The 26,331-nt window shown below is 46.6% G+C and overlaps 2 protein-coding genes across 3 annotated transcripts; one reads left to right on the top strand and one right to left on the bottom strand.

Annotated features, from left to right (window-relative positions):
- Positions 1-44: 44 nt before the first annotated feature.
- On the top strand, positions 45-5,817 carry RPS25 (ribosomal protein S25). The gene is made up of 5 exons (XM_039470421.2): positions 45-151; positions 380-475; positions 1,187-1,370; positions 3,379-3,477; positions 3,583-5,817. The coding sequence occupies exons 1-4, from the start codon at positions 149-151 to the stop codon at positions 3,471-3,473; spliced, it is 378 nt and encodes a 125-aa protein (XP_039326355.1). The 5' UTR covers positions 45-148; the 3' UTR covers positions 3,474-3,477; positions 3,583-5,817.
- On the bottom strand, positions 3,548-22,366 carry CENATAC (centrosomal AT-AC splicing factor). 2 transcript variants are annotated; one of them, XM_003923618.4, is made up of 11 exons: positions 22,176-22,366; positions 21,900-22,063; positions 21,407-21,505; positions 8,824-8,890; positions 8,050-8,112; positions 7,290-7,354; positions 7,040-7,145; positions 5,690-5,720; positions 4,265-4,351; positions 3,897-4,029; positions 3,548-3,803 (listed from the first exon to the last, which is right to left on the bottom strand). In XM_003923618.4, exons 1-11 carry the CDS (start codon positions 22,293-22,295, stop codon positions 3,713-3,715), a joined length of 1,026 nt encoding a protein of 341 aa, XP_003923667.1. In that variant the 5' UTR covers positions 22,296-22,366; the 3' UTR covers positions 3,548-3,712. The 2 variants fall into 2 exon arrangements, with proteins under 2 accessions (XP_003923667.1, XP_010332759.2); XM_010334457.2 differs by having other exon boundaries at positions 3,596-4,029.
- Between the last annotated feature and the right edge of the window lie 3,965 nt (positions 22,367-26,331).

The following is a 26,331-nucleotide window of genomic DNA, read 5'->3' as shown; positions in this document are numbered from 1 at the left end:
GTGGGACTTCCTCCGCCTGGCTCCGCCTCTTGCCCCGGAAGTAGTCATAGCGGAGGGAGGTTTCTGGGCCCGTTTTTGCGCAGCGCTTCCTTTTTGTCCGACATCTTAGCGCGGTTGTAGTGTTCGCCGCCGCTCTCCGAGATTCGCGATGGTAAGCTTCAGGGGTATGAAGTCGCCGGGGTTCTTGGGTTTGAGGGCCCAGTGGGAGAGACAGTTCGGCGGTAGCGCTTGTTGGCCTTCCCGCCGCGGGGCAGGGCGGGCGCGGTTGTTGCTTTGCCCATGTGCTCCGGTGGTGGAGTTTGCGGGGCCTGGGGGCGCTGTGTTAAGGGAGTTTGGGGCTATTTGAGGACCTGGCTGCATTCCCGCTGCCCTCCTACAGCCGCCCAAGGACGACAAAAAGAAGAAAGACGCCGGAAAGTCGGCCAAGAAAGACAAAGACCCAGTGAACAAATCCGGGGGCAAGGCCAAAAAGAAGGTAGGAGTAACACCCGTCTAAGAGAGAGACCTAGGGGTACCTTCCTGTAGCCCTCTAGTAATAGGCAACTTGTATAGCAAGAGGCTTTTCAGGTGTGGATTCTAGAGTCAAGATATGAGAGTTTATCCTCCCATCACCACTCGTTCTTTTTCCTAATTTCCATTAGCATCATGAGACCAGTGTGTAGTGTCCGCTCCAGTGCCTGCCGTGTTATTTTATTTTTATTTTTTTGAGACGGAGTTTCGCTCTTGTTACCCAGGCTGGAGTGCAATGGCACGATCTCGGTTCACCGCAACCTCCGCCTCCTGGGTTCAGGCAATTCTCCTGCCTCAGCCTCCTGAGTAGCTGGGATTACAGGCACGCGCCACCATGCCCAGCTAATTTTTGTATTTTTAGTAGAGACGGGGTTTCACCATGTTGACCAGGATGGTCTCGATCTCTTGACCTCGTGATCCACCCGCCTCCCAAAGTGTGGGATTACAGGCTTGAGCCACCGCGCCCGGCCTGCCGTGATATTTCTAACTGATCTAGTGGGGCTCGGCCCATGTTCTGAAACCCAAAAACGTGTTTTTTTTTTTTTTTTTTTTTTCCGTAATGTGTAATCTATCTTTGATTACGGTGCGACAGATTTCTCTGACACAGATTACTCGAGAGAAAAAAGGTGCTTCTACCAGAAATACTAACTTGTTTCTGTTTTGTTTCGGTGAGCAGAAGTGGTCCAAAGGCAAAGTTCGGGACAAGCTCAATAACTTAGTCTTGTTTGACAAAGCTACCTATGACAAACTCTGTAAGGAAGTTCCCAACTATAAACTTATAACTCCAGCTGTGGTCTCTGAGAGACTGAAGATTCGAGGCTCCCTTGCCAGGGCAGCCCTTCAGGAGCTCCTTAGCAAAGGTGAGGGGTGTAAATTATCTTTTGTGGGTTAAATTATCTTGACTGGCCGGGCACAGTGGTTAACGCCTGTAATCCCAGTACTTTGGGAGGTCAGGAGTTTGAGACCAGCCTGGTCAGCCTATAATAAAATCCCGTCTCTATTAAAAACACATTAGCTGGGTGTGGTGGCACACACCTGTAGTCCCAGCCACTTGGGAAACTGAAGCAGGAGAATCGCTTGAGCCCGAGAGGCAGAGGTTACAGTGAGCCAAGACTGGCCACTCTAGTGCAGCCTGCGTGACAGAGCAAATTCATCTTTTCAGAAACACAAAATTGTCTTGATTATGTCAGCCATCTTCAGTGATTTTTACTGGAAAAGCAGAATTAAGAAAAAAGGTGACGGGTCACGTTGGCTCACACCTGTAATCCCAGTAATTTGAGAGGCCGAGGCAGGTGTATCACAAGGTCAGGAGTTCAATATCAGCCTAGCCAAGATGATGAACCCCCGCCCCCACCAAAACTGCAAAAATTAGCCAGGCTCGGTGGCGTACATGCTCCTGAGATGAGTTCTTAGCTGGGTTCTTAGACACTTTTGTGCTGTAGACCCTATGGCAGTTTAGTGAAGCCCAAGTTTTTTTTGTTTTGTTTGTTTGTTTGCATGCACTTAGGGCATAGGATCTTTTATGTTTCAAGTAAATGGACGCGTAGAATCACAGGGGCAACACTTTGAAATAATTTAAAAAATATTTAAAACTGTTAAGGTAAATATTTTATTGATGTATTTTAAATTCAGAAAGTTAATATGGTCTACTCAATAATATGATACCATAATTTCACATTAAGGCTCACCTAACTATAGTGACTGAACAGCTGTAATCTTATCATTTTGGGAGGCCGAGGCAGGTGAATCACCTGAGGTCAGGAGTTTGAGACCAGCCTGGCCAACGTGGTGAAAATCACTTTACCGAAAATACAAAAATTAGCTGGGCGTGGTGGTACTTGCCTGTAATTCCAGCTACTCAGGATGCTGAGGCACGGGGATTCCTTGAACCCAGGAGATGGAGGTGTCAGTGAACCAAGATCACATCACTGCACTCCAGCCTTTGTGACAGGGTGAGACTGTCCCCACAAAAAAAGATGATGGGCCCCCACTTTAAAGGAGAAGTAAAGATGAAAAGATAGATGATTGTCAAAAACTGTAGGATTCTCTAGCTGTTGCCAGATGTCAGATTAAGCAGTTCTGGAGCCAGGTGCAGTGGTACCCTTCTATTTCCAGCTACTTGGGAAACCAAGGCAGGAGGATCATTTGAGCCAAGGAGTTTGAGACCAGGCTGGGCACCTTTGAGAGAACCCTGTCTGTCTGTCTCTCTTTTTTTTTTTTTTGAATAATGTTTGGTTTTGTTTTTAAATAGAGATGTGATTTTGCCATGTTGCCTGGGCTGGTCTCCTGGGCTCAAGAGATCTGCTTGCCTAAAGTGCTGGAATTACAGGATGAGCCACTGCACCTGGCCAAAACAGCCTTACTATTTTCTTTTTCTTTTTGAGACAGTCTTACTGTCACCCAGGTTAGAGTGTGAGGGGCAATCTTGGCTCATTGCAACCATCTTCTCCTTGGGTTCAAGTGGTCCTCATACCTCAGCCTCCCAAGTAGCTGGGATTACAGGCACGTGCCACCATGCCCAGCTAATTTTTGTATTTTTGGTAGAAACAGGGTTTTATACCATGTTGGCCAGGCTGGTCTGCAACTCTTGACCTCAAGCTGTCTCCCTGTCTCCACCTCCCAAACTGGTGGAATTACAAGCATGATCCATGGTGCCCAGCCAAAAACCTTACTAGTTTCTATTACAGTGTCTATTAAGTATCTCATCTTGAGGCTGGGCCTGGTGGCTCATGCCTGTAATCCACTTTGGAGGCCAACGCGAGCGGATCACCTGAGGTTGTGAGTTCAAGACCAGCCTGACCAACATGGTGAAACCCTGTCTTTATTTAAAAAAAAAAAGTATCTCATCTTACTATCCTCTCTCCCTAGGACTTATCAAACTGGTTTCAAAGCACAGAGCTCAAGTAATTTACACCAGAAATACCAAGGGTGGAGATGCTCCAGCTGCTGGTGAAGACGCATGAATAGGTGAGTAGGGAATGTTTGGGCTCATGGTATAGGAGGTAGGTACCTCCTTGACAAAGCTTTATGGTTCTGATTCTTTCTTTTTTTTTTTTTTTTTTTTTTTTGCAGGTCCAAACAACTGTACATTTGGAAAAATAAAACTTTATTAAATCAAACAAACAAGTATGTCTGTTTCCTCTATCAAGAAAGAGAAATAATCTGGTGGAAGGTACAATAGTAGGAGTTTGTTGACGTTGCTTTAAGCCTCGTGGTAGTTGGTAGAGCACGAATAGCTTTTTTCTCTATGTGACTGCTTCTTCATTGCTGCAGCTTCATTTTTGAATTGATGCCTTAAAGGAAATAAAGGGTTAACAGGAAGACGGGTGACATCTCCAAAAAGGAGGTTGGATGGGTAGGTTGGAGACCTGGCATTGAACATATACCTGGACTGCCAGCGGCGTCCATTATTCCAGACACGGCCAAAAGAGGGCAGCCAGCCTGCACTGGTCCTGGAGCTGTGATCAAAGTTGGCCCCCACTCTGTCTGGGGGGAGTTTCTTCAACTTCTGTTTTTCCTCTGTGCAGTGATAAAGGAACAGTTTGTTCTTTAATTTTCTTTGTTAAAAAATATAAAGATGGGGTCTTATGCTGTCCAGGCTGCTTTCAAACTCTTGGACTCAACTGATCCTCCCACCTCAGCCTCCCGGAATGCTAGGATTACAGATATGAGCCATCAACACCCAGCCAAGGAAACCATTTTTGAGAGTGAAGATTGAGAGGACCCTCTACCTTTCTTGAATTAGTTTACTAACTTTCTTTAAGAAATTCTTCATAGGATGGTCCTATTTGTTGGTTCCCAGAGGTATATTCATCTTGGATCATCCAGGGGGGTGTGGCACCTGGAAAAGAAATTTTTTTTAAAGCCTTCAGGCTATTACTGTGAAACATAGCCTAGCTGATAGCTCATCTCCTAATAGCTAATGTTTAAAAGCAAAACCCAGGAATTTTGGAGATTAGGAAGAAGGCGCTAGGCCAATTTAAAGCAAGATAACCTTGAATGTGATACTTTAAAATGGCTTTGAGGTGTAATTGACATAAATGATACATATTTAAATTTGGTAACTTTTGAGTGAAGCCATCACAGTCAAGACCTCAAACATCCCCCTCCAAGTATCACTGCTCCATTACAATATTTTCTTGTCCAGGGAATTGGTGATCTTTCAGTTGCTTTATTGGTTTGTATTCTTTAGGATTTTCTATAATGTGTGGATGTTGAGAAGGCTCTGGCCTTTTGAGATTCATCTGTGTTGTGTGTATCAGTAATTGTCTTCATTCTGGAATATTATTCCATTGTTAATCCATTTACCTGCTGATAGACATTTAAATTGTTTGCAATTTGGAGCTGCTACAAATAAAGCTGTTCTGAAGATTTGTGTACAAGTCTGTGTAGACAGACTTTCTTTTCTCTTAGGTAAATAGGTAGAAGTGGAATGGTTGGGATATGGTAGATGTATCCAGAACTGTTTTCCAAAGTGACCATGGTAAATAGGTGGTAAATATTTAGAAGTGGAATGGTTGGATGATATGGTAAGTATATCCTGAACTGTTTTCCAAATTGACTGTACCAGTTTACATTGTAACCAGCAGTGTATGAGGCTTGTTTTTCTTTTTTTTCTTTTGAGTTGGAGTCTGTCACCGAGGCTGGGGTGCACTGGCACAATCTCTGCTCACTGCAACCTCTGCCTCCTAGGTTAAAGCAGTCTGTCTCAGCCTCCTGGGTAGCCGGGACTACAGTACCCACCACCATGCCCGGCTAGTTTTTCTATTTTTAGTAGAGACGGAGTTTTGCCACGCTGGCCAGGATGGTCTTGAACTCCTGACCTTGTGATCCGCCTACCTCGGTCTCCCAAAGTGCTGGGATTACAGGCGTGAGCCACTGCCTGGCCAAGGGTTTGGTTTTTCTATACTGCCAAATACTTGGCATGATCAGTCTTTAATTTCTGCTGTTCATCATGCATACGTAGTGGTATTTCACCGTGGTTTTAATTTGCATTTCCCTAATGACTCATGATGAACAGCTGTTCATATGCTTTTACTGGGTTTTCTTATCAAGTTGACAGTTCTTCATATATTCTGGATGTAAGTATTTTACCAGATATATATGCTGTATCTTGGTCAACTTTACTTGAAAAAGTTTTTATCTCCCAGGGTTTTAGAAACACTGCCCTGGACCTTACCTGAGTGGATGTTACCAACTCCTGGTATATCCTGTAGTTGGAAATGGAAAAAAAATGCTAGTTACAGTAAAGTCTAGACATGACTAAAAAAAAAAAAAAAAAAAAAAATCCTAGAAAAGACAGACAAAGCACACTTTAAAAGAGGTGGATGTGACTGCTGCCACAGTGCTAATTGTGCACCCCAGCTGATGTTAAACTTTGAAAGTACAGTCAGTGACTCCAAGACACAAGAAGCTCACAGTCATAAAGTAGAGATGTCTGGAAGTAGAGTGGCTACTAACATGTCATGTGAGCAAAACCTTGCCCTCACAGCGTACATATAATTGGGAAGAGCATTAAGGACAAGTTATGTAAACGACATTTGCAACTTTACATGGTGCCACATCCCAGAGATAACCTGTTGAGATACGCCTTTTATGAAAAAGTGAGTTTGAGCTAACCGCTAAAGGAAGGTAAACTTTAGATGATGAGGGAAGGAAAAGCATGTTTTAGGCAGTGGCAACTGTGTGTAAAAGCCTGAAGCAACACGATCAATACAGCTGAAGTGTAGAGTAAGATCATAGGTGGTGCAATGATTTTTTGTTTGTGAGGCAGACAGGTTAAAACTACTTGTTGACAGGATATGGGAGATGGAAAAGAAGGAAAGGAGCTGCATCTAGTGATTGGAAATACAGGAGTGCTGGGGGTTAGTTTGAGATGCCTGTGGGATATTTAAATATAAATGTCCTGGCTGGGTGTGGTGGCTCACTCCTGTAATCCTTTCGCAGAGGCAGACGGATCATGACGTCAGGAGTTCCAGATTAGCCTGACCAACATGGTGAAAACTCTGTCTCTACTAAAAATACAAAAATTAGCTGGGTATAGTGGCATGTGCCTGTAATCCCAGCTACTCAGGAGGCTGAGGCAGGAGAATCACTTGAACCCGGGAGGCGGAGGTTGTAGTGAGCAGAGATCCCGCCACTGCACTCCAGTCTGGGCTACAGAGTGAGACGCCATCTCAAAAAAAAAAAAAATATATATATATATATATGTGTGTGTATATATATATATATATATATATATATATGTGTGTGTATATATATATATAAAATAAATGTCCTGTGTTGAGTTGGAACTATGAGTTCTACAGAGGGCAAGATTTGGGAGTTGGCACTCTTAAGTGGCAATACATATAAATAAGATCACTTTGGAGGATGAGAAGAGGTTTGAGAACACTTCCAGGGAACAGTGAAGAAAGGAAAAGCCTGCAGTGGAGACAGCAGTGGCTAAAATAGATAGAAAAATCAGGAAAGGGGGGTCCTGAGACCTGAGGGAGTATGGGCCCTCTTCTGGCTTGCTTATCCTTTGTACCTGATGCCCAATGAATGTCAGAGATTGTCCTGTCTCCATCCAGTCAAGCTCTGGAGCTGGTGGCAGGTCCAAGTTTGAGGGCTGCTGTGAGCTGGAAGCTACTTGGCTGAAAAACATGAGCCAGGCTGCCAGATGAGGTCCTTGAACCATGAGGGTGGTAAAGATTAGATCTGTTTCCAATTCCCGGCCAAAAGGTTGCAGAATGTTCTAGATGTCAAATTCCCAACAAGGGATTCCCTATCAGTCTTACCTGTTCATCCCTTTCCAGCTTCTATGTGCAGAAGAGCCCTCTTCTGGGTCTGGTACTGCCTGAGGCTGAGTTTGATTCAGGAAAAATAAATGTGTCTGGGATGCTTAAGAGCCTGCCTAGGCCATGCCTCCACCCTCCAGACCCCAGTATCACAGGAAGGAAACAAATTGGCATATGGAGGGTACAAGCCCATCTTACAGACTCTTCCCCTCCCTCCTTCCCTTTCTCAATTCCCTCCCCCTCTCCCTCCCTCCCTCTCTCCCAGCCCTGTCCACATCACTAATTAGGCCTGCACCCGGTACACAGGTAAAGGAATTCAAGCCAAACAGATACAAATGTAGTCAGAGTTCTCTTAGAAGCATTGTTTCATGGCTGGGCGCAGTTGCTCATGCCTGTAATCCAAGCAGTTTGGGAGGCCAAGGTGGGTGGATCACCTGAGGTCAGGAGTTTAAGACCAGCCTGGCCAACATGGTGAAACTCCATCTCTATTAAAAATACAAAAATTAGGCTGGTGTGGTGGCGAGCACCTATAATCCCAGCAACTCGGGAGGCTGAGGCAGGAGAATCATTTGAACCTGGGAGGCAGAGGTTGCAGTGAGCCGAGATCATGCCACTGCACTCCAGCCTGGGTGACAGTGCCCACCTCCATCTCAAAAAAAAACACAAAAAACGAAAGCAGTGGTTCATGCATTGCTGGAGCTGGGAATGCCAGGGATCAGTGGATTTGGATACTGGTCTGGATCCTCCGAGGGAAACCAACCTCTAAGACAGACTGAACCATCTCCTGCCGGCTCTGCTCCACCTCGCGGATCTGAGCTGCCATCTGTGGGAGAGAGACTGCTTAGACAGGTACAGGATCATGGGGGCTGGGTTCTTCAGGGGCCTTTCCTTTAACTCAGGAGCTCCCCACCCCAAGGAGTGGACCAGTACTGGTCTGTGGCCTGTTGGGAAGCAGGCTACAACAGGACTGCCGCCTGAGCTCCAGATAGATCAGCAGTGGCATTAAATTCTCATAGAAGTGCAAACACTTACTGTGAACTGGGCAGGCAAGGTATCTAGGTTTCGTGCTCCTTACAAAAATCTAGGCCGGGCATGGGGGCTCATGCCTGTAATCCCAGCACTTTCGGAGGCAGAGATGGGCAGATCATGAGGTCAGGAGATCGAAACCATCCTGGCCAAGATGGTGAAACCCCATCTCTACTAAAAATATAGAAATTGATTGGGTGTGGTGGCACATACCTGTAATCCCAGCTACTCAGGAGGCTGAGACAGGAGATTTGCTTGAACCAGGGAGTCGGAAGTTGCAGTGAGCCAAGATCATGCCATTGCACTCCAGCCTGGTGACAGAGCAAGACTCCATCTCAAAAAAAAAAAAGAAAAAGAAAAAGAAAAAAAGGAAATCTAATGCCTGATGATCTGAGGTGGAACAGTCTCATCCTGAAACCATCCTCTGCCTGGGTCCATCTGTGGAAAAACTGTCTTCCACAAAACCAGCCGCTGGTGCAAAAAAGGTGAGGGACCACTGCTTACTTACCTCCTTGATCACTTCATCCTCCTTTTCTTCATAGGAATCCAAACCTTTCACCATGGATTTCTTGAATCTAAAAAGAAAAGGCGCAAATCAGCCCAGAACTCATTCCCCACCAGTTATGAAAAGCTCCTCAGTAGATATATATATTTTTAATTTAGAGAAATTTCCAATTCAGAAACAAAATAAGCACCTATGCACCTCTTACCAGTCATTGTAAACATTTTGCCATACTGGCTCCATTTCTTTTGTATAGACACATATCCTTTTTGCCAAAACAAAGATAGGTTTAGATATCAAACCTTATTTTCAACACGTATCTCCCAAGAAGAGGAACATTCTATACAACCATGAAACCATTACCACATTAAGAAAATCATTCTTTTTGGTGTTGAAATATTTGGGTGGTTAGTATAGACATAAGGTTTATGTGTCTTTAGACTTGAGTGTAGGCATACAGGCTATAGTCACATTTCCCTTCTCTCAAAAATGTGCATTAAGGCCGGGCGCGGTGGCTCAAGCCTGTAATCCCAGCACTTTGGGAGGCCAAGGCGGGTGGATCACGAGGTCAAGAGATCGAGACCATCCTGGTCGACATGGTGGAACCCGTCTCTACTAAAAATACAAAAAATTAGCTGGGCATGGTGGCGGGTGCCTGTAATCCCAGCTACTCAGGAGGCTGAGGCAGGAGAATTGCCTGAACGCAGGAGGCGGAGGTTGCGGTGAGCCGAGATCGTGCCATTGCACTCCAGCCTGGGTAACAAGAGTGAAACTCCGTCTCAAAAAAAAAAAAAAAAAAAAAAAAAATGCATTATGCCTTCTCTATTCTCACCGCCTAATCCCAAAGTCCAACAAAAGGTCACATGGAATTCAGCCATTAGGTCCCTCTAGTCTTCTGTCTATAACAGTCCAGCTGCTTCTTTATTACTTCAAATATAGAAGTACTTCAAATCCTCAGAAGAATCCAGGCCAAATCTTGCAAACCATCCCAAGTTTGTTTGTTTGTTTGTTTGAGATGGGCTCGCTCTGTTGCCCAGGCTGGTGTGCAGTGGCACAATCTCAGCTCACTGCAACCTCTGCCTCCCAGGCTCAAGAGATCCTCCTGCCCCAGCTTCCTGAGTAGGTGGGATCACAGGCCTGCACCACTATGCCTGGCTAGTTTTTGTGTTTTTTTTAGAAACAGGGTTTTGCCATGTCACCCATGCTTGTCTCGAACTCAGGGACTCAAGCAATCCTCCTGACTTAGCCTCCCAAAGAACTAGGATTACAGGCATGAGCCACTGTGCCCAGCCTTGTATCAGTAATTTGTACCGTTACCTCCCTATTCAAATGCCTCCATTACTTACTTGTATCTTCCTTTTGCCAAAGTGAAAACCCTGGTTCTCAACAATATCTTACAATACACAAAGTTTCAGTATAATTCCAACACCATTATCAACAGTGTTCCTGAGAGCCTTGAATATATCCATGGAGACAATGGCTTGAGGCACACCTTACTGAAGTCTTGGCTGAAAGGCTTGTTTAATCCTGGAACACAGGATGGGAGGTCTACAAGAAACTGCTATGAGGCCATCTTCCACTTCCTCCCCATCTCCCCTAGAAGGTTGTCATGAAACATATCAACTCCTAGGTTCTGATAAGGCATGAGGTGTTCTGTTCCACCCCTCTCAGATTAGAATCACAGAACATTAAGCCACTTAGCTTTAAAAAGTCATTTAAGGCCGGGCACGGTGGCTCAAGCCTGTAATCCCAGCACTTTGGGAGGCCGAGGCGGGCGGATCACGAGGTCCAGAGATCGAGACCATCCCGGTCAACACAGTGAAACCCCGTCTCTACTAAAAATACAAAAAATTAGCTGGGCATGGTGGCGCGTGCCTGTAATTCCAGCTACTCAGGAGGCTGAGGCAGGAGAATTGCTTGAACCCAGGAGGCAGAGGTTGCCGTGAGCCGAGATTGCACCATTGCACTCCAGCCTGGGTAACAAGAGTGAAACTCTGTCTCAAAAAAAAAAAAAAAGAAAGAAGGAAAAGAAAACTGTATTTAGGCCACTGGTATCTCCTGGCCACTGGCTGCCACTACAGTTCATGTTCTGTGGAACCTGGGCTCCTGAAGATGCAGCACTGGAGTAACAGATGATGTTGAGAGGGCATATTAGTCCGTTTTCACACTGCTGATAAAGACATACCTGAGACTGGGTACTTTACAAAGAAAAAGAGGTTTGGACGGGCGCGGTGGCTCAAGCCTGTAATCCCAGCACTTTGGGAGGCCGAGGCAGGTGGATCACGAGGTCAAGAAATCGAGACCATCCTGGTCAACAAGGTGAAACCCCGTCTCTACTAAAAATACAAAAAATTAGCTGGGTATGGTGGCATGTGCCTGTGATCCCAGCTACTCAGGAGGCTGAGGCAGGAGAACTGCCCGAACCCAGGAGGCGGAGGTTGCGGTGAGCCGAGATTGCGCCATTGCACTCCAGCATGGGTAACAAAGGCGAAACTCCGCCTAAAAAAAAAAAAAAAAAGAGGCCGGGCGCGGTGGCTCAAGCCTGTAATCCCAGCACTTTGGGAGGCCGAGGCGGGTGGATCACGAGGTCGAAAGATCGAGACCATCCTGGTCAACATGGTGAAACCCCGTCTCTACTAAAAATACAAAAAAACTAGCTGGGCGTGGTGGTGCATGCCTGTAATCCCAGCTACTTAGGAGGCTGAGGCAGGAGAATTGCCTGAGCCCAGGAGGCAGAGGTTGCAGTGAGCCGAGATCGCGCCATTGCACTCCAGCCTGGGTAACAAGCGAAACTCTGTCTCAAAAAAAAAAAAAAAAAAAAAAAAAAAAGAAAAAGAGAAAAAGAGGTTTAATGGACTCACAGTTCTATATGGCTGAGTAGGCCTCAGAATCACAGCAGAAGGTAAAAGGCACGTCTTACATGGCAGCAAGCAAGAGAATGAAAAACCAAGCAAAAGGAGAAATCTCTTATCATCAGATCATGTGAGGCTTACTACCATGAGAACAGTATGGGGGAAAAAGAAACACTCCCATGATTCAGTTTTCTCCCACTGGGTCTCTCCCACAACATGTGGGAATTGTGGGAGCTACAATTCAAAGAATATTGGGTGGGGACACAGCTAAACCATATCAAAGGGTTGATGACTGACCCAGTCACATTAGAAATAGGTGGACTTGGCCAGGCATGATAGTTCTCACCTGTAATCCCAGCACTTTGGGAGGCCGAGGCAGGCGGATTGCCTGAGGTTAGGAGTTCGAGACCAGCATGATCAACATGGAAAAACCCATCTCTACTAAAAACATAAAATTAGGCTGGACGCAGTGGCTCACACCTGTAATCTCAGCACTTTGGGAGGCTGAGGTGGGCGGACCCTGAGGTCAAGATATCAAGACCATCCTGGCCAACATGGTGAAATCCCGTCTCTACTAAAAATACAAAAATTAGCTGAGTGTGGTAGTGCATGCCTCTAATCCCAGCTACTCGGGAAGCTGAGGCACGAGAAGCAGAGGTTACAGTGAGACAAGACTGCGCTCCAGCCTGGTGACAGAGACTCTATCTCAGAAGACAAAACAAAACAAAATTAGCTGAGTGTGGTGGCACATGCCTATAATCCCAACTACTAGGGAGGCTGAGGCAAGAGAATCACTTGAACCTGGGAGGTGGAGGATGCGGTGAGCTATCATGCCACTGTGCTCCAGCCTGGGCAACAAGAGCAAAAGTCCATATCAAAAAAATAATAATAAGTAGGTGGACTTGTATACACTATCTCTTCCCACTGTGACCCATTATCTGTATCCCATGCTTGCAGGCATGTTTGAGGGATGTTTCCCCACATGTCAAGACCCTCAAGACAGAGCTCATTGATTGGGATGGACCTCTTTTCTGATATATCCTCAACTTCTTAAGAACTTTCTTTTAACCCTGGATTTCAAGAAATTTAATCTACTTCAAAAGGAAATAGATTTTTACCAGACTTAGCTCTTGGTTCATTGTCTCAGTGACCCTAAGGCTTTGTATCCATTCTGTGGATATTTCCTCAGATTACTCCATATCTAAGTACCCCAATCCAGTGGCTGACATCATAACCCAAGTAACCATCATCACCAAGGTCCATTCCTTAACTAGAAAGCATCTCAAACCCTAGCTACTCTAGGCTGGGCGTGGTGGCTCACGTTGAGGAGGGAGACCCAAGCATTTAGGATTCCCTTCCCCGCTGTCATCCTCTGTGTATCTCAATAGAAGAGGGAGCAGGCCAGCTGGTGCCTCCTGAATCTCCTTCCTGAAAACAAGCTAGGCCTTGGGGAAACTCTCCAAAAGGCACCATGGAGAAGGAACTATTTTTTAAAACAAGATCAAACCAGAAACCTTTTCACAGGTAAGACCTAAAACTGTAAACCGGAAACCTTTCATATGTGATTCCTGAAACTGTAAACAAAAAACTTTTCACATGTGAGTCCTAAAACTATGAACCTAGGCCGGGCGCGGTGGCTCAAGCCTGCAATCCCAGCACTTTGGGAGGCTGAGGCGGGTGGATCACAAGGTCAAGAGATCGAGACCATCCCGGTCAACATGGTGAAACCCTGTCTCTACTAAAAAATACAAAAATTAGCTGGGCATGGTGGCGCGTGCCTGTAATCCCAGCTACTCAGGAGGCTGAGGCAGGAGAATTGCCTGAACCCAGGAGGCGGAGGTTGCGGTGAGCCGAGATCGCACCATTGCACTCCAGCCTGGGTAACAAGAGCGAAACTCCGTCCCCCCCCAAAAAAAAAACAAAAAAAAACTATGAACCTAAGATTTTTCTATGTGTAACATCTAAAGTTTAAGCCTATATAAAGGCTGAACCTCCCTTTGTTAAAGGAGCTTGGCTGTTGGGCACATATGCCGCCAAGCTACCAGCTGCAATAAATTCCTTCCTCCTGTATTCAGTGTCCGAGAAATCTTTTCCCGCAGCCGCTCCTGCTACAACATCTGTGATCCCAGCATGCCACTGCACTCCAGCCTGGCAACAGAGCGAGGCTCTGTTACAAAAAAAAAAAAAAAAAAAAAAAAATCCTAGCTACTCTGAAGGCCGGGGCAGGAGGATTGCTTGAGCCCAGGAGTTTGAGGCTGCAGTGAGCTGTGATTGTACTGCTGCACTCCAGCCTAGGTGACAGAGGAAGACCCTGTCTCAAAAAAAAAACAAAAAAAAAAACAAAAAAAAAATAGGCATCTCAAACTATGTCACCAAATGGAATAAGCACATAATGATAAAATAGTACAGACTGCCAGGTTTTTTCCTTTACTTTTGGACCCTGTGATTATCACCAGGAAGTATCTCTCTGGGTCTCATAATCTGGAACACTCAAGTATTTATCACATGAGTGAGAAGGCTAATGAAGACAGAGTGGAACACAACTGGACTTTCGGTAGACTAACCTGGAAGGAAGGTGTCTAATCTCCAAACCAGAAAGAAGTTCCTGGAAACTGAGTTCAGGAAAATAGAAGGAACTGATTTAAAACAAAAAAAAATTACAATGTGGTTAAAGCTCAGACATTTCTAGCGGGCTGGCTGAGTGCAGTGGCTCATACGTATAGTCCCAGCACTCTGGGAGACTGAGGTTGGAGGACTGCCTGAGGCCAGGAGTTTGAGACCAGAGGAAAAGAAAATGACATACCAGCCTTGGTGGCTCATGCCTGTAATCCCAGCACTTTGGGAGGCTGAGGCGGGTGGATCACGAGGTCAGATGTTCAAGACCAGCCTGGCCAAAATGGTGAAACTCCATCTTAAAAAATAAAAATAAAAAGGCTGGGCATGGTGGCTCATGCCTGTAATCCCAGCACTTTGGGAGGCCAAGGCGGGTGGATCACAAGGTCAAGAGATCAAGACCATCCTGGTCAACATGGCAAAACCCCACCTCTACTAAAAATACAAAAAATTAGCTGGGCATGGTGGTGTGTTCCTGTAATCCCAGCTACTCAGGAGGCTGAGGCAGGAGAATTGCCTGAACCCAGGAGGCAGAAGTTGCGGTGAGCCGAGATTGCGCCATTGCACTCCAGCCTGGGTAACAAGAGCGAAACTCCGTCTCAAAAAAAAAAAAAAAAAGAAAAGAAAAAAGAAAGAGAAAAAAGATTGATTCTGCCGGGTGCGGTGCCTCAAGCCTGTAATCCCAGCACTTTGGGAGGCCGAGGCGAGTGGATCACGAGGTCGAGAGATCGAGATCATCCTGGTCAACATGGTGAAACCCCGTCTCTACTAAAAATACAAAAAACTAGCTGGGCATGGTGGCGCGTGCCTGTAATCCCAGCTACTCGGAGGCAGGAGAATTGCCTGAACCCAGGAGGCGGAGGTTGCTTTGAGCCGAGATCGCGCCATTGCACTCCAGCCTGGGTAACAAGAGCAAAACTCTGTCTCAAAAAAAAAAAAAAAAAAAAAGATTGATTCGAGGACCAGAGAGAAGTTTTGTGCTTTAGCAGACTCCTCCATGTTTTGTTCTTTTCAGCCTGTTCAAGGTCTGTACGTACTGTTTTATCTTTTTTTTTTGAGACAGGGTCTTGCTCTGTTGCCCTAGAGTGCAGTGGCATGATGATGGCTCACTGCAGCCTCAACCTCGTGAGCTCAAGCAATCCTCCTGCCTCAGCCTCCCCAGTAGCTAGCACTACAGGCATATGTCACCATGCTTGGCTAATGTAATATTTTTTTTTAGAAATGGGGTTTTGCCATGTTGTCCAGGCTGGTCTTAAACTCCTGGGCTCAAATGATCCTCTGCCTCAGCCTCCCAAATTGCGGAATTACAGTTGTGAGCCATTACAGCTGACCTTTTTGGTTTTTTTTTTTTTTTTTTTTTGAGACGGAGTCTTGCTCTATTGCCAGGCTGGAGTACAGTAGCGTGATCTTGGCTCACTGAAACCTCCGCCTCCCGGGTTCAAGCAATTCCTCTACTCAGCCTCCCAAGTGGCTGGAATTACAGGCACATGCCACCAAGCCCAGCTAATTTTTGCATTTTTAGTAGAGACAGGGTTTCACCTTTTTAGTCAGGCTGGTCTCAATCTCTTGGCCTTGTGATCTGCCCACCTTGGCCTCCCAAAGTGCTGGGATTAAAGACATGAGCCACCTCGCCCAGCCCTTTTTACCTTTTTAAAAAAGAGACATTCTTGCTATGTTGCCCAGGCTGAAATGCAGTGGTGGAATCACAGCTCACTGTTCTTCAACTTCCTGGGCTCAAGTGATCCTCCAGGCTCAAGTGGTCCTCCTCCCTCAGCCTCCAGAGTAGGATGGACTATAGGCATGTGCCACCAACCCCAGCTAATCCAGATACTCTTTTTATTATTAAAAGTCTGAAAACCAGGCCAGGTCCGGTGGCTCATACCTGTAATCCCAGGACTTTGGGAGGCCAAGGTGGGCAGATAAGGAGGTGAGGAGTTTGAGACCAGCCTGGCCAACATGGTAAAACCCTGTCACCACTAAAAATACAAAAATTAGCCAGGCATGGTGGTGCATGCCTGTAGTCCCAGCTACTTGGGAGGCTGAGGTAGAAGAATTGCTTGAACCCAGGAGATAGAGGTTGCAGTGAGCTGATATCACGCCACTGTACTCCCGCCTGGGTGACAGATTAAGACTCGGTCTCCAAAAAAAAAAAGTCTGACAGTCATTATGGTATGTAATCTACCCTTATTATAGTGCTAAAATGATTTCTGATAAAATAGTTCCTAACTCAACTAAAAAATTATAAAGAATGAAAGAACAAGCAGAGTATTCATGATGCTTTTGAGTAAATTCAAAACATCAAATAGGGTGACCTAATTTCCAAACCAATAGGCAGTATTGTAATATTAAAGGAAAACTACTCTAATCACTTAGAAATACCCGCTAAGTACTGCTTTTTACAGTTACAACAACTGTTTCTTTCTATGCATATGAATCAAGCAACCAAGTATCTATAACCATGGAAATGTCTGATTAGAAATATTTCTTTTCTTTTTTTTTTTTTTTTTGAGATGGAGTGGAAGTTGCGATGAGCTGAGACCGCGCCATTGCACTCCAGCCTGGGTAACAAGAGTGAAACTCCGTCTCAAAAAAAAAAAAAAAAAGAAAAATGGAAAAATTAGCTCCTTTTCACAAGATGGTGCCAAAAGTGAAGACGGAAGCTCCTGACCTTCCTAAAGCCGAAGCCAAAGTGAAGGCTTTGAAGGTCAAGAAGGCAGTGTTGAAAGGTGTCCACAGCCACAAAAAAAAGAAGATCCGCACATCACCCACCTTCTGGTGGCCCAAGACACTGCGACTCCAGAGGCAGTGCAAATATCCTTGGAAGAATGCATCCAAGAGAAACAAGCTTGACCACTATGTTATCATCAAGTTTCCTCTCACCACTGAGTAAGCCGTGAAGAAGATAGAAGACAACAACATACTTGTGTTCCTTGTTGATGTTAAAGCCAACAAGCACCAGATCAAACAGGCTGTGAAGAAGCTGGACACTGACATGGCCAAGGTCAACACCCTGATTCGGCCTGATGAAGAGATGAAGGCCTATGTTCAACTGGCTCCGGATTATGATGCTTTGGATGTTGCCAACAAAACATGAAACATCTCAACTGAGTGCAGCTGGCTAATTCTAAATATATGTATATCTTTTCACCATTAAAAAAAAAAGTCATCAGGTATGGTGGCACACCCCATCATCCCAGCTATTCAGGAGGCAAGGCAGAACTGCTTTAACCCAGGAGGTGGGGGTTGCATTGAGCCGAGATCACACCACTGCACTCCAGCCTGGACCATGGAGTGAGACTCTGTCTCAAAAAAAATAACCGAAATATTTCTATTGGATTCTGAATATAGAATGTCCCTAGGGTAGAAATCTTACTTCTTATGCCTGTTACAGTATAATTCCCAAATGTACCATCAAAAAAAAGAAAAAAACAACTTTTTTTTTTTTTTTTTGAGACGGAGTTTTGCTCTTGTTACCCAGGCTGGAGTGCAATGACGTGGTCTCGGCTCACCGCAACCTCCGCCTCCTGGGTTCAGGCAATTCTCCTGCCTCAGCCTCCTGAGTAGCTGGGATTACAGGCACGCGCTACTATGCCCAGCTAATTTTTTGTATTTTTAGTAGAGACAGGGTTTCACCATGTTGACCAGGATGGTCTCGATCTCTTGACCTCGTGATCCACCCGCCTCAGCCTCCCAAAGTGCTGGGATTACAGTTGTGAGCCACTGCGCCTGGCCAAAACAACTTATTTTTAAAAGTATACATAGAAATCTTTTTTCTAGGCTGGGAGCGCTGGCTCATGCCTGTAATCCCAGCACTTTGGGAGGCCGAGTCGGGTGGATCACTTGAGGTCAGGAGTTCAAGATCAGGCTGGCCAACATGGTGAAATCCTATCTCTACTAAAATGCAAAAAATTAGCCGGGTGTGATGGTGGGTGCCTGTAATCCCAGCTACTCAGGAGGGTGAGGCAGGAGAATTGCTTGAACCCAGGAGGCAGAGGTTGCAGTGAGCCGAGATCATGCCATTGCACTCCAGACTGGGCAACAAGAGCAAAACTTCTTCTCAAAAAAAAAAAAAAAGGAAAAAAAAAAAAAACTTTTATACCATTCCTATCACCTCTAACCCACAATCTAGGTCACAACAACTGGTTATACTAACTGTCATGTGACCAGTTTCCCTTTTTTTTTCAGGCAGGTGGATCACAAGGTCAGGAGATCAAGACCTGGCCAACATGGTGAAACCCCATGTCTCTACGAAAAATACAAAAAAAAGTTAGCTGGGTGTGGTGGTGTGTGCCTGTAATCTCAGCTATTCGGGAGGCTGAGGCAGGAGACTTGCTTGAACCCGGAAGGTGAAGGTTGCAACCTCTGCAGTGAGCAGAGATCATGCCTCTGCACTCCAGCCTGGCAACACAGTAAGACTCCATCTCAAAAAAAAAAAAAAAAAAAAAAAATCAAAACTTACAGAAACACTTACAGACCATACATTGTGACATTCACAGTCAAGAGAAATGAAAACAGGCCGGGCATGGTGGCTCATGCCTGTAATCCAAGCACTTTGGAGGCCAAGGCGGGTGGATCACCCGCCTTGGGAGTTCAAGACCAGCCTGACTAACATGGTGAAACCCCGTCTTTATTAAAAAAAATAATAATTTTAAAAAAAGAGAAATGAAAACAAACATAAAGATGCAATATTACATAACTGCATAAAATTACAGTCCAAATTGTACAACTGTCACAATTTTGTAGCCACCTATTGCAGTGAGCTCAAGTGTTACGAGTAATGCTAGTCATCTTAAAAGCAGTTGTCTCTCCAGTAAACTGCATATCATGGTAAAAGTAATCTTAAGTATTTTCAGTAATGTCATACCATTAACCACGAATAGTATCATGGGACCTATAGGAGGTGCCACTAGTGATACTGGAAGTGCTCCCAAGAAGCAGAGAAAAGTCATGACATCAAAAGAAAAAGTTGACTTGCTTGATATGTACTGTAGATCTATAGCTGCAGTTGCCCAGTGTATCAAGACAAATTAATCCATGCACACTGACAAAACCCCTGTGAAAAAAAAGAGTGGGAGGTGAGCATGGTGGCTCATGCCTGCAGTCCCAGCACTTTGGAAGGCTGAGGCAGGCGGATTGTTTGAGCCCAGGAGTTTGAGATCAGGCTGGGCAACATAGCAAAACCCCGATTCAATAAAAGAAAAAAATTTCTTTTTTTCTGAGATGGGGTTTCGGTCTTTTGCCCAGGCTGCAGTGAAGTGGCGTGATCTTGGCTCACTGCAACCTCTGCTCTGCCAGGTTCAAGTGATTCTTCTGTTTCAGCCTCCTGAGTAGCTGGGATTATAAGCACCCACCACCATACCCAGCTAATTTTTGTATTTTTAGTAGAAACGGGTTTTGCCATGTTGGCCAGGCTGCTCTTGAATTCCTGACCTCAGGTGTTCCACCTGCCTTAGCCTCCCAAAGTGGTAGGATTACAGGCGTGAGCCACCACACCCAGCAAAAAATAAAAAATAAAAAATGTTTTTTAAAGGCAAAAAAAAAAAAAAAAGGAAATTCATGAAGCTATGACTGCACCTATTCCAGGAGGCATGAAAACCTTGCATGCTTTGCACAATACCTTTTTATCTTCATATTGAAAACACAGCTTTTATGTGGGTAAAGGGTTGTTATTAGAAAGGCCTACCTACCGATTCTAATAGGATTCAAGAAAAAACAAAGTCATGACATGACAACGTAAAACAATAGGAAAGTAAAGGATCTAAAGCTGGAAAATTTAATGCCAACAGAGGATGGTTTGATAATTTTAGAAAGAGGTTTGGCTTAAAATATGTCAAAATAGCAGAAGGGGCAGCTTCTGCCAACCAAGAGGCAGCAGATGAATTCCCAGATGCCAGTAAGAAAATCATTGAGGATCCCAACACTTTGGGAGGCAGAGGTGGGCAGATCACAAGGTCAGGAGATTGAGACCATCCTGGCCAACATAGTTAAACCCCGTCTCTACTAAAATACAAAAAATTAGCTGGGTGTGGTGGAGTGCACCTGCAGTCCCAGCTACTTGGGAGGCTGAGGCAGGAGAATTGCTTGAACCCGGGAGACAGAGGTTGCAGTGAGCCGAGACTGTGCCACTGCACTCCAGCCTGGTGCCTGGTGACAGAGCAAGACTCTGTCTCAAAAAAAAAAAAAAGAAAATCATTGAGGCCAGGTGTGGTGGCTCACGCCTATAATCCCAGCACTCTGGGAGGTCAAGGCAGGCTGATCACCTTAGATCAGGAATCAGTAACCAGCCTGGCCAACATGGTGAAACCCAGGTCTACTAAAAATACAAAATTAGGCTGAGAGTGGTGGCTCACACATGTAATCCCAACGTTCTGGGACGCCAAGGTGGGCAGATCACGAGATCAGGAGTTCATGACCAGCCTGGCCAATGTGGTGAAACCCAGTCTCTACTAAAAATACAAAAATTAGTTGAGTGTGGTGGTGGGCACCTGTAATCCCAGCTACTCAGGAGGCTAAGGCAGGAGAATTGCTTGAACCTGGGAGATGGAAGTTTCAGTGAGCCGAGATCATGCCATTGCACTCTAGTCTGGGTGACAGAGGGAGACTCTGTCTTAAAGAAGAAGAAGAAAAAAAAATTAGACAGGTGCGGCGACACATGCCTGTAATCCCAGCTACTTGTACCCGGGAGGCAGAGTTTGCAGTGAGCTGAGATCATGCCACTGCACTCCGTGTTGGGCGAGAAGAGCAAAATTCCACCTAAAAAAATAATAATAAAAATACGAGTTCAAAAATATTAAAAGTAGGTACTGGCTGAGTAGCAGTTTCTTACACACTACAAACAGCCTCTTCTAACAAACTTTAGTATTGTCTGTGCCTCACATTTAAGTAGTTGATAATAGTCAACTTTTGGTATTGTCCTCTATTTGCTAAATCCCATTCCCCAACTAAACCTCAAGAACTGTCACACTTTTGTGTCCAATATAGTACCTAGAATAATAAGTGTTGTGAAAATAGTAGATACTTCAGAAGTCCCTCCTGAACTTTCTAGTTAATAGAGTAACCTCCCATACCTGACAAGGATCCAGAGAATTCACTCTGCTACTTCACCTTCAATACGAGTGACTCACCGTGCATAATCCTGGGGAGTGACCAGAAACTTCTCTTTCATCTGGACCTCAGCTTTGTTCTCCCACCAGAATTTGTTGGTCGCCTTCTTATGCTCTGGGCTGAAAATGGAGAGGATAAGCAATCTCAGCTATAGGTTATAAAATATTACTCAGATATTAAACATTAGGTTTGCGGTGCAAACTGACATCTGGGTTTCTACCTGGGGCAGGGCTGAGAGAGGAACACTGTTATCAGTCTCCAAGATCTCATCTCTTTTCTTCCCATAAAATTGTGAGAATCCAAGGGGAAGTCAGGGGCGGTGACCAAGCTGCCTTTCGCAGCTAGACCACCAGAACCACTTGGGACCGTGGCTGCATACGACCCCTACCCCAACAAGGCTGGCAACACCTGTGAAGTGACTCAATCCATCCATCCTGACCAAATCACAAAAGCGTCCTCCCGTATATGTATGTACGCGTCTGTGCTGGAGGAGGCTCCCAGCCCGGCTCTCACCTGGCCAGATGCTCCAGCAGCCCCCCGTGCAGCACCGTCAGGTTTCCATGGCTCAGGTGTTCCCGCACCTCACAGCCGCAGCACAGGCACCAGCAGCATCGCTCGTGTTCCGGCACATAGCGCTCCACCTGAGCGGCGCGGATGGCCTTGCGGGCCCTCTCCACCTGCGGCGAAGAGGCCAAGTAGAACCCTGAGGAGGACCCCCAAATCACACCCGCTCTGGCCTTCACTAACCCGCCCCGCACTCCCAGCCCATCTCTAGCCTTGCCTCCGCACCCGAGGCAGGAGCCTTTCCAAAGCCTCCTTCAGCTGCCGCTGGTGCTTGCGGCTGTAGACGTGCCCGCGACCACAGAAGAAAGTCTGGCGGCACAGGGGGCAGCGCTGCGCCGGCGCCATAGGCCGGGAACCGGGTATCTCCACCACCAGCAGCAGATCCCTCGCCAGCCGGTGGCCCCTGACCCCTGACCCCTCGGGGCGGGGCTAACCCAGCGGTTCCCGTGGTTCCCAGCGGCCGGGAGGCGCCGCTGCAAGCCCTTCTGCGGCTGCGCAGACCCTTTTCAGGCCCCCTAGTCCGGCCGCGGCCCGAACATCCCAGAGGCAGCCGGGCGGGTTAAGCAAAAGGTTGGTGCCGTGCTGCAGACGTGCGGCCACACGGGCCCCCAGCCACGTGAAGCTCGCAGGCCACACGCCACTCTGAGCATTGACCAGGACCTGTAGTAGACAACATGACCACAGCCTTACGTTAATCACCTCACCGTGTCCTCTCGCTGAGGTTGTGTGGTTTACTATTACTATTATTAGCGTATTTTTAGGCGGGAAACCTGAGGCCTGTAGAGGTAAGGAACATTGAGGAGGGCTGCACAGGTGTTACGTAGCGCGGTCAGCACCTGAGCCCTGGCACCCATCAGTACAGCGGCTGGAGGAGAACGCCTGCTGGAGGGACCACGAACTAAACTCAGTCACAGTCGCCCCCACAGGGTGTGCTCGCCGCGGCCCCTGCGAAGCTGTAAGGGAAGCTACACTGCGTGCAGCGTCGTTGCTGAGGGATCGCACACTTCCCGGAGACTGTGTTGCTAGTTCTGGATGGGCTGCTGTCTGTAGGGCCTACGCAGGGTCAGCTTTACAGAATTCAGCCCCAGCGTAGCTACTTCCCTCTTCAGATCTTCACTTCCTGTTGGAACTTCCCTTTAAACTCTAGCCTCTGCCAGAAATAATTCATTTTGAATACCCTTGTAACACTCAATTCCTTGATCTCCCATCATTACCTTGGCAGGGTCAGTCCTGGACCTTGTCCTCCCAAATTTCTCCTTCTCTGAATCCAGACTCTGAAGTTGGGCTCTGCCTACCCCCTGCCGTTATCTCATGTGGCCTTACCGTCGGCCTAGTGTTGGACTGCAGGGAGACCTCTCTTCCTGAAGAAGACGTCTGTTTTCATCCATTCACTCTGAAAATGATTCAACGTTTGCCAGCTGCCGAACGCTTTGCTCTCGACCAGGGGTTTTCAAAGTGTGCTTCCCCGCTCCCCAGGGCCTACAGCATCAGCATCAGGGAACTGGTCAGCAATGCACATTCTTAGGCCCCAACCCAGACCTACCTACTGAATCAGAAACTCGAGGTGAGGGCCCATCACAGTGCCTCATGCCTGTTATCCCAGCACTTTGGGAAGCCAAGGAGGGCAGATCACCTGAGGTCAGGAGTTCAAGACCAGCCTGGCCAACATGGTGAAACCCTGTCTCTACTAAAAATAGAAAAATTAGCCAGATGTGGTGGTGTGTGCCCATCATTCCAGCTACTCCAGAGGCTAAGGCAGGAGACTCACTTGAACTTAAGAGGCGGAGGTTGCAGTGAGCCAGGATTGCACCACTGCACTCTAGCCTGGGCAACAGAGTGCGACTTCATCTCAAAAAAAAAAAAAAAGAGCCGGGCGCGGTGGCTCAAGCCTGTAATCCCAGCACTTTGGGAGGCCGAGGCGGGTGGATCACGAGGTCGAGAGATCGAGACCATCCTGGTCAACATGGTGAAACCCCGTCTCTACTAAAAGTGCAAAAAATTAGCTGGGCATGGTGGCACGTGCCTGTAATCCCAGCTGCTCAGGAGGCTGAGGCAGGAGAATTGCCTGAGCCCAGGAGGCGGAGGTTGCGGTGAGCCGAGATCGCGCCATTGCACTCCAGCCTGGGTAACAAGGGCGAAACTCCGTCTCAAAAAAAAAAAAAAAGAAAGAAAGAAACCTGGGGTGAAGCTCAGCTGGCTATGGTTTCATGAGCTCTTCAGGGGATACTGATGCTCAAATTTGAGAAGCACTGGTCTAGGTCTTAGATTCTCTTGGTTCACTTTTCCTCATTGGATCCCAGGAATGTTCAGCTACACTCTCAGGGCAACTTCTTACTTCACTTGACCTTCCAAGACCTCTCATTCTATCAAACCCCAATTTTGGATCAACCCAGGCATGCTTCCCTCATGTGTGCCAAAGCTGGTCATAGTAGTCTACACTACTGTTTCAACTTCTAGTAACTTGTAAGCCTTCAGCAGTTTTGCTTATGAAGCTGCTTCACTAATGTTCTCTACCACCAAGTAGTCTGCGGGCATCAGAACTCGGCTTGGGTCAAATGGAACTCAACATCTTCCTCTTCAGGACATCTCCTATTTTCATTCTCCCAGTGAATGACACCACCAAGTTACAGCCTGGAGGTTGGGTGCCGTGGCTCACGCCTATAATCCCAGCAGTTTAGGAAACTGAGGTGGGCAGATGGCTTGTGCCCAGGCATTTGAGAGCAGCCTAGCCAACATGGCGAAGCTCTGTCTCAACAAAAAAAATACTGCCAGGCCTGGTGGCTCACACCTGTAATCCCAGCACTTTGGGAGGCTGAGCAGATGGGTCACCTGAGGTCAGGAGTTTGAGGCTAATACAAAAATTAGCCAGGTGTGGTGGCACGTGCCTGTAGTCCTAGCTACTTGAGGGGCTGAGGCAGTAGAACTGCTTGAACCCAGGAGGCAGGGGTTGCAGTGAGCTGAGATCGTGCCACTGCACTCCAGCCTGGGTGACACAACGAGACTCTGTCTCAGAAAAACAAGCAAACAGGCTGGGCTCAGTGGCTCCCACCTGTAATCCCAGCACTTTGGGAGGCTGAGGTGGTCAGATCATCTGAGGTCAGGATTTTGAGACCAGCCTGGCTGACATGGTGAAACTTTGTCTCTACTAAAAATACAAAAATTAGCTGGGTGTATTGGTGGGTGCCTGTAATCCCAGCTACTCGGGACATTGAGGCAGGAAAATCTCTAGAACCTGCGAGGCAGAGGTTGTAGTGAGCCGAGATTATGCCACTGCACTCCAGCCTGGGCGACAGAGTGAGACTATCTCAAAAAATAAACAGATTCAGCTGGCCATTCAGGGCAATGAGCTTTCCATCCCAGAACCGTGGCCCAATTTATCCGTAACCTTGTAGAGAAGACCCTGGTGCTTGTGAACGCAGCTGTGACTTATTCGAAGTCTCAATTAGCTACATTTTGGTACTACGCCAAGGTTGAGCTGATTCCTTCCACCCCTGCTGAGATCCCAAGAGCTATTCAGAGCCTGAAAAAAATAGTCAAGAGTGCTTAGACTGGTAGCTTCAAACAACTCAGTTAAGGAAGCTGTGCTGAATGGTTTGGTGGCCACTGAGGTGCTGATGTGATTTTTTTTTTTTTTTTTTGAGACGGAGTTTCGCTCTTGTTACCCAGGCTGGAGTGCAATGGCGCGATCTCGGCTCACCGCAACCTCCGCCTCCTGGGTTCAGGCAATTCTCCTGCCTCAGCCTCCGGAGTAGCTGGGATTACAGGCACGCGCCACCATGCTCAGCTAATTTTTTTGCACCATTAGTAGAGACGGGGTTTCACCATGTTGACCAGGATGGTCTTGATCTCTTGACCTCGTGATCCACCCGCCTCGGCCTCCCAAAGTGCTGGGATTACAGGCTTGAGCCACCGCACCCGGCCGCTGATGTGATTTTATGTCAGAGAGAAGATAGGCAAGTGTGGCATCATTGGCTATGATGTTTGAAGACCAATCTTTTTAACATCTGATTAAATTTATTATTTGAGTGTTGTTGGACCATGTGTGATCAGATTGCTATCTGAATAAAATAAGATTTGTCAAAAAAAAAAAAAAAAAAACAGCCTGGAGGTTTGGGGTGAGTGTTTTTTTAAAAGATGGATTATTGTTCTGTCACCCAGGCTGGAGTGCAGTGGCTCAATCTTGGCTCAATGCAACCTCTACCTCCTTGGTTCAAGGGATTCTCCTGTCTCAGCCTCCCAAGTAGCTGGGATTACAGGCATACGCCACCACGCCCAGCTAAGTTTTGTATTTTTAGTAGAGACAGGGTTTCGCCATGTTGGTCAGGCTGGTCTCAAACTCCTGACCTCAGGTGATCCACCTGCCTTGGCCTCCCAAAGTCCT

This window comes from Saimiri boliviensis, chromosome 6 (assembly GCF_048565385.1).
Source record: "Saimiri boliviensis isolate mSaiBol1 chromosome 6, mSaiBol1.pri, whole genome shotgun sequence".
In the NCBI taxonomy this organism is placed as follows: domain Eukaryota; kingdom Metazoa; phylum Chordata; class Mammalia; order Primates; family Cebidae; genus Saimiri; species Saimiri boliviensis.
Note: the sequence above shows the minus strand (reverse complement) of the source record. Positions and strands in the feature narration are given on the sequence as shown.